Source organism: Nannobrachium achirus (genome assembly GCF_963921795.1).
Source record: "Nannobrachium achirus genome assembly, chromosome: 18".
In the NCBI taxonomy this organism is placed as follows: Eukaryota; Metazoa; Chordata; class Actinopteri; order Myctophiformes; family Myctophidae; genus Nannobrachium; species Nannobrachium achirus.
Genome location: NC_137825.1, coordinates 59596585 through 59604960, shown reverse-complemented (window position 1 = coordinate 59604960; position 8376 = coordinate 59596585). Strand labels below are relative to the sequence as shown.

Here is an 8376-nt window from a genome sequence, read left to right as displayed (position 1 = left end):
GATCTGCCCCAGCTGAGAATCTGACTGGGGTACGTCACTTCCGTTGCTACGGCAACTCTGTAGGGCCAAAATTCTCCCCCACCTCCAGTGAAGCTCTGTACTAGAGCAGTGTCTGCGTCTTTTATTGAATTCTTTATTCTACATTACATTATTATTTCTTGCTGTCGAATGAGAACATGATAGTGATGTTAACATTAAGGCGCTCTACAGACGGACAGCGGTTGCCGCCGGGGCTCCCGCTTGGATCTGCGAGGACCGCGCCGCGGTGATACACAAACACACTCGCTCTTTGAGTAAACGCTGCGCGGTATTTCACAAAGATGAACACAATCCATCTCTCACCGCCCGCGTACGCATGCACAAACGAGCACGCTCGCGGGGATTTTCACGGGACTGCGCCCGCTCGCCTCGCCGCCTCTAAACTTCGCTGCACGGACAAAATAGCCGCCCGCCTCTCATTGAAAATGAATTACTAGCAGGCGGTGACCGCGTACCGTGTGCAATCCCCTTAAGAATTATATTGCTTTGAATTCTATTGCTAGGCCTTTTTTTTATCTATTGCTATTATATTTGAAATCTATTGCTTTCAATTTAGCATTTATCACTTTAGCCAGTCTGCTTAACCCATACAGGGCCAGATTTCCAAAATATGAATATGAATGTGCGCTTATAACGCCAGGAAATAGCTATTTTGTATCCCCCCAGACCACCTTAACCAGACCACCTTAACGAATGCACGTTCAGCATACCATACCACCAGATGACCACTAGAGACCACCATACACCATACACTGACATGGTCCCATGTTAAGCCTGTTTAAATCCACATAACAGGATGAGACGCTGACTTGGTCCTCATTGACTTAACATGGACGGGCCGCCGGTCACCATTTCAGCTCAATACTGTTCAATTCGTGCTTGATCGTCTCAAACCACCATTGGTATGGGCATCGGGACGTATATAGATGCCACACAGAAAGTTTCAGAATCAAAATCCGACCTAGTGAAGCTACGTGAGGGTCGGATGGTTGCATTGAGGCTAACGCTAGCAGAGGCCTGTTGTCAACAGGAAGCCCTGGTTTAAAGGTGACGTCATAATCGTATCCTTTTTTTTCACGGTTTACGTGTGGACATTAGCTGAGGTAAGCTAACCATTTCGCTCCGTCTATAAACACATATTAAAAGCTTAAACAATGCTTTTATATAAAAGTCGCTCCGAGTCGCTCGGCACCAAACGCCATAGTGAACTAGTCGCTCGTAAAGTCGCCCGGCGCTAACTGTGCTTAATTAAAATTGTTTTATCACTGGCAGTAATTAACAGGGTTCATGAACGAGTATGTTAAATTAAGTCTTTTTATGATCTTTTATTATTATTAGTCACATTTCCATGCACCACAATGCTATTTCTGCCAGACATCCATGCACCACAATGCTATTTCTGCCAGACATCCATGCACCACAATGCTATTTCTGCCAGACATCCATGCACCACAATGCTATTTCTGACAGACATTCGTTCACCACAATGCTATTTCTGCCAGACATCCATGCACCACAATGCTATTTCTGACATCATGCATTGTGGTGCATGGATTTCTGGCAGAAATAGCATTGTGGTGCATGGATGTCTGGCAGAAATAGCATTGTGGCGAATGGATGTCTTAGCATTGTGGCGAATGGATGTCTGGCAGAAATAGCATTGTGGCGAATGGATGTCTTAGCATTGTGGTGAATGGATGTCTGGCAGAAATAGCATTGTGGCGAATGGATGTCTTAGCATTGTGGTGAATGGATGTCTGGCAGAAATAGCATTGTGGCGAATGGATGTCTTAGCATTGTGGTGAATGGATGTCTGGCAGAAATAGCATTGTGGTGCATGGATGTCTGGCAGAAATAGCATTGTGGTGCATGAATGTCTGGCAGAAATAGCATTGTGGTGCATGGAAATGTGACTAATAATAATAAAAGATCATAAAAAGACTTAATTTAACATACTCGTTCATGAACCCTGTTAATTACTGCCATTGATAAAACAATTTTAATTAAGCAGACTGGCTAAAGTGATAAATGCTAAATTCAAAGCAATAGATTTCAAATATATTAGCAATAGATAAAAAAAAAGGCCTAGCAATAGATTTCAAAGCAATATAATTCTTAATGTTAACATCACTATCATGTTCTCATTGATTGATTGATTGAAGAATTTATTAGAAGTTTGCAATAAAAAAAGTACAGTTTCATGACAGTACAAATCACTGGTACAAGGTCAACTAAAAGGAGATCCTAGAAAGCCGAGGCTTATTTCCACAGGAACCACACTTTAAGTATCTCATATAACATATAACATACAACATTCGACTGCAAGAAATAATAATGTAATGTAGAATAAAGAATTCAATAAAAGACGCAGACACTGCTCTAGTACAGAGCTTCACTGGAGGTGGGGGAGAATTTTGGCCTTATAGAGTTGCCGTAGTTTTGGGAATGTATCGTTTCCGTGTTCAATAAAGGTTATTCAAAGCCAAAAGCCAATCGCAACAGCGCAAGCAACGGAAGTGACGTACCCCAGGCAGATTCTCAGCCTGGGGCAGATCATCTACCGACACCGGACTGACTGTGCTGGCAACACCAGGGTGGGGCATCATGGACTATAATAAAAACTAGACACACTTCCTGGTTCATTCATTGGTAGTAAAAAATAATCACAGAACCAACACCACCATCATGTCCACCGATGAATGGAAGAGGAGGTGTGAGAGTGAGCTGGGGCTGCAGGGCGCGCCGCTGCCAGACACCGTGGACTGGAAGTCGGTCTACGAAAAGAAACCTCTCGGACGGAATCTGTTGAAGAACCCTGCGCCTCACGGTATGATGACGTCACCATAGACTAAAACAAGGCAGAAGTAGCCTATATTAAAAAAAAAAAAAAAAACGTAGCCTATATTATTCCAGTGTTTCTCAAACTTGTATTCCCTGTCAAGGAAGACTCCTACATTTATTTGCCCGTGGACCCCATCTGAAAATATTTTTAATTTATAGAATAATAATTGTCATATATTCTTTTAAAATAGCAGACCCACAAGCTCACAATCATTGGATTATGAGACATTGTGAGCTTGCTGATCAGCTATTTTCAAATAACTGATTTAGCCAATATTACTGGTTAAACTGGTTTTGAAGTTATATTGTTTTAAGAGAAATTGCTGGGGACCCTCTGAAACCCCCCCAAGGACCCCTGGGGGTCCCTGGACCCCACTTTTGAGAACCACATGATGTAGTTTAAAATATAAAACCTGGATCAAAGCGCCACAGAGTCATTTGTGTTCTCTTGACAGATTTGAACCTGTCAAGTGAATCTGAACCAGCCAGGGTCCAGCAAAATGAGGCATCACTATTTCACTATTGAGAATATATCATAACATTCCTAATTTTCATTCTCTCCACTGTTATTTCACCACCGACAGAAGGCTATAGACACATTATTAGACAGTTGTAGAATTCTAAATCTTGGGGCCCTTGACATGAAACTGGTGTAACAGTGTTGTGACATTGTGGTGTAGTCTGACTAGTCTCATCTGGTGAAACATTGTTCTGCTGATCAAAATTGTTTTGTAATATAGTTGCCAGACCCATGAAATGGGTAGGCCTACATAAGCAAATGTCGGTCTGTCCGGTTTTTCTCCATAGATGGTCATGATGATGACATGATGATGACATGAGGGAGGGATAGACCGACAGACAAAGCCTTCATGTCATCACAATGACATGAGGGAGGGACAGACCAAAGCAAAAGGCTTTGTCTGTCGGTCTGTCCCTCCCTCTTTTCTCCATATTTGGTCACAATGATGTCACAAATGATGATGACATGAGGGAGGGACAGACAGCCTATAAAGGGACAGACAGCCTATAAATGTACCATTAAATTTATAGGCCCAGAGGGTTGGCAGAACCGGGGTCTGGCACAACCAGGTTGACCTGGTCTAGTTTTTTTTAGAGAACACAGATTTCCATGGTACATGATTCACCCTGTGAGTCATGCTTTGCATCAACTTGGACTTTTTTGTTCATTTTCTATTCTTTCTATTATATGTTTTATTACCGATCTATTTTTATATGAATATATACTGTAATATATTACATCAATATATACTGTGTATATATACTGTATTGTATATATGTACTGTATATACCCCAACCATATCAGAGGTTCAACGGTTTCTCAAAGATAAAGTCAGTATGGGTGTTGGCCACTCATACTAAAGGCCTGGTTGATTTCTTTCATCTTCTTTTTTTATTACTGTAACACATCTGTGTCCCTGTCAAAAAGATGTATTAGAATATTTTGTGCTATGTACAGTAGGATTAAAGTGCATGCCTTGGGCGTGGTGTCTTACAGTAGTGCCTTTGTCTCATTTCTCTCACAGGTTTGACTAAGGACACCCCTCCTCCTGAACCTGAGCTGACCGGTGTGCCCAGAGATGGACCGCCACGTTTTGAACCAGAAGGTGAGAGAAAAGGGGGGAACAGCATGTTTTGACCGCAGGAAATTTGTCAACCCATTAAAACCGGGAAAGCATCTCATTTTAGATTTTGCGTTGGCTATTCAAAAATAGCAGATATACAAGCTCACAGTGCGTCACTTCATGCCGCGCTGCGAGCTTGTACATCTGCTATTTCTGAACATGTTTTAAACATCTTGAAAGTATGAGAAAACTATGCATTTAACTAAAGGAACCTACAGTCGGCTACCTTTTTATGTGTAATGTTGTGATGACCTATAGGTGACTTCACGGGCTGGACCACGAGCAGGGAAGTCCTCCCCTATGACTCCAGTGGCATTCCGCCAGGCGCTGTTGTCTGTCATCTTCCTCAGTACAGGTGAGTGCTAGTTGGGATCAGACGTCAGCCGGCCACCTGGCTATAATAAGTATTTCAAGTAAGCATCTGACACCAACGCCCAGCCTAACAGAACACCACCCCCATCCGCCCCTCTGCACTCACCAGGCATTACAGTGTTGTCATGTCCTGTCTGTCCCCAGCTGGTTCTCCATGGAGCAGGTAGTAGACCTGAAGGCAGAGGGACTTTGGGATGAGCTGCTGGATGAGTTTCAGCCTGACATCGTCATCCAAGACTGGTGGGTTGCCTCCCTGATGGAAAAGTATTTGTGATTCATTTCATCTAAATTTATTTTATGGGCTAGAATGCTATGCTTTGAAAACCAATCACCACCCCAATATAAAGGACCGCCCCAAAGTATTTGCATTGGTTCTGCAGTTTTTTATTTAGGATTTATTTTTTGTTTCAGCCCATTCATTGAATGTAGATGTCACCAGACATATCAGCAGGTGGAGATCTATATGATCGTCTTACTACATGTGATTACTGTTGTCTTATCAACTCTGTCGTAATGGGTACAACTGCCAACTTATATAGAGTATTATATGGGTTATGGTTAGTAAGGCTCATATAGCTAGCTATATACTGTATTACTCATGTTGGATTGACGTGTTTTGCCATGTAATTTATACACACAGCCTAAAAAAGAAAACATAACAAAAAGAAAACAGTGTTTGTAATTTTCATGGAATCCGAGAGCATATTAAGAAATTGCCTTGCTAGCCCTTTGTTTTATTTTTAAATAGTTTGCAATATGGTAAACACAGTTATGTTAAATTATAATGATTATCTGTTTTCTATGACATTCCCTGTCAAACCTGGGTGGCTGCTGCCACAATTCGAAACAACGATTCAGTAAGGACACTTGAATATGAACATTACTTTGATTTTCTGTTTGTTTGTTAGCTATGAAGAGAGTCAGGTGCATGAGTCCATCTACCAGCTGCATGTGAAGTTATTGGGGGCTGACAAGCAGACAGTGATCGCAGAGCACACTGCCAACCCTACTGAGGACCTCAGCAACTACTCACACACCTGGAAAGAGGTTAAGATTCAGGCCTTTATCATTATTTTTGTCAAAAACACTTTTACGGAGACTTTCATTCGTGTGTTTGTTTGTGTGTCTGTAGGTTTCCCATGTGTTCTCACCTGGGGTGAGGTATGTTCACTTCCTACATCGCCTGAAGAACAGCTTCATGGTGGAGTTCTACCCTACACTTGTCACTGGCAGTGTAGTCCTTGTGAATCCAACCAGATCCAACTGATGGTCCTGCGCCATTGGGAGTCCTTGAAGGAGGTCTGGCTATCACGAAGTGCCCAAATAATTTGCTTTAGATTGGCAATCATGAAACATCAGATTTTGTGCAATAATGGTTATTGTAATAATATTGATTGATAACTAGAAATACTGTTCCTTCGAAACAGTGTGGGCTCGCTTCCAACCAAAAAAATTATAGTAAAAAGTGTCAAGGCATACCCTTTGTGTGTGTAGTGTACTGTAGTGTACCGTACGGTACCGTACCGTACCGTACCGTACCGTACTGTACCGTGCCGTACCTTACTGTACTTTACCTTATGGTACTTTACCGTACTGTACTGTACTGTACTGTACTGTACTGTACTGTACTTGTACTGTATCATACCTTACTGTACCATACCGTACTGTACTGTACTCTACTGTACTGTACCTAACTGTACTTTTCTGTACTCTACTGTACCTTACTGTACTGTACCTTACTGTACTGTACTTTACTGTACTCTACTGTACCTTACTGTACTGTACCTTACTGTACTATACTGTACTCTACTGTACCGTACTGTACCTTACTGTACTGTACTCTTCTGTACCTTACTATACTCTACTTTACTGTACTCTACTGTACCTTACTGTACTGTATTGTACTTTACTGTACTCTACTGTACTTTACTGTTCTCTACTGTACCTTACTGTACTTTATTGTACTTTACTGTACTCTACTGTACTTTACTGTACTCTACTGTACCTTACTGTACTGTATTTTACTTAACTGTACTTTACTATACTGTACTCTACTGTACCTTACTCTACTGTACTTTACTGTACTCTACTGTAATTTACTGTACTCTACTGTACCTTACTGTACTGTATTTTACTTTACTGTACCTTACTGTACTGTACTCTACTGTACCTTACTGTACTGCACTCTAATGTACCTTACTGTACTTTACTGTACTCTACTGAACCTTACTGTACATATTCTATGTGTTCTAGATCTACATTTTTGATTCTGTGTTTGGGTTTCCCTGAACCACACTTTGAGAACCAGATAAATAGCCAATGAAAAGCTTTTTCATAAACATAACCTTTTCATCTACAAGCTCACAACACTGCACATTGTAGATCAACTTCATAGGATTACAGTATTAAGTGGTCCATCTATGTCTTTTATTAATAATAAAATCTGCAAAGTAACAAGTAACCGAAGCTGTCAAATGCTGTATTTATAGTAGAGTATAAGTAACAAAAATGGAAAGTAGAGTAAAAGTACCTCAACATTGTACTGTAGGTACAAGTACTTGTATATACTTGAGTAAATGTACTTGGTTACTTTGCAGCACCACAGAACAGCCAATGACAGACAAGCCTTTAATCACAGCTGTGGTAATCAGTAGAGTGGAGAGGGACATTTATAGATATTTATAGTTTTAACTCAGAATATATACATCACACAGCTTACATATTTGGATCAAATCAGAGAGCAGACCTGTGTGAACGCAATGATATAAATAGCATATCTGAAGTGTGAACATTGCAGCCACAGCGCCTTAACATAAACATGGGTCTATTATCCTTCTCTCCACTCTGTCCCCACTCACTAAACCCATTGGAAATGCATTGGGTGCTTAAAGTTAAACATCTTTATTTTTTTATATTTATACTACAAAACATTTCAAAACTAAAAATACAAGCACACGTGTCCTCAGTAAGCTGAACACATAAAATTTTGAATGGTGTTGAAAGGTGTAAGCGTGTAGGAGATGAATCGCGCCAAAGTTTTGAGGAGATACACATATAGCTATAAATAAATAATGAAGATAACATACGTGTGCTCGCCTTCCAGGCGAGCCCACAATTAAGCTTCGATATGAGGCCATACTGGCTGTACTGGAGGCAACTATCAAATCCCGCCGTGATGGGTCGGCAGAGGCTCTTGGATTAAAAACGAACATGGAGAACTTTAACTTCATGCCATAGAGAAGATTCTGGGCATCACATATTCACTATCAGAGCAGCTTCAAAAATGTGGGATTGCCATAAACAAAGCTACCGGTCTCATCAGAAGCACCAAACCAGCTGGAGAGTAACATATCACAAAGTGAATGGGAGTCTACTATTAAAAAGGCCAAAGTGTTTGCTACTACAGTTGATGTGCCCGTGGTTAATGTTCCCGTGGGTGTGGGTGCAGGCAGCGCCCCACCCCCCCGTGCCAAGAGGGCAC

General features: G+C 41.2%; 1 protein-coding gene across 1 annotated transcript; it reads left to right on the top strand.

Moving 5' to 3' along the window:
* Positions 1-2705: 2705 nt before the first annotated feature.
* Positions 2706-6162, top strand: LOC308303840 (F-box only protein 50-like; the record flags this gene model as incomplete). The annotated part of the gene is made up of 6 exons (XM_080748335.1): positions 2706-2866; positions 4425-4505; positions 4782-4878; positions 5040-5135; positions 5804-5942; positions 6028-6162. Exons 1-6 carry the CDS (start codon positions 2725-2727, stop codon positions 6160-6162), a joined length of 690 nt encoding a protein of 229 aa, XP_080604461.1. The 5' UTR covers positions 2706-2724.
* Between the last annotated feature and the right edge of the window lie 2214 nt (positions 6163-8376).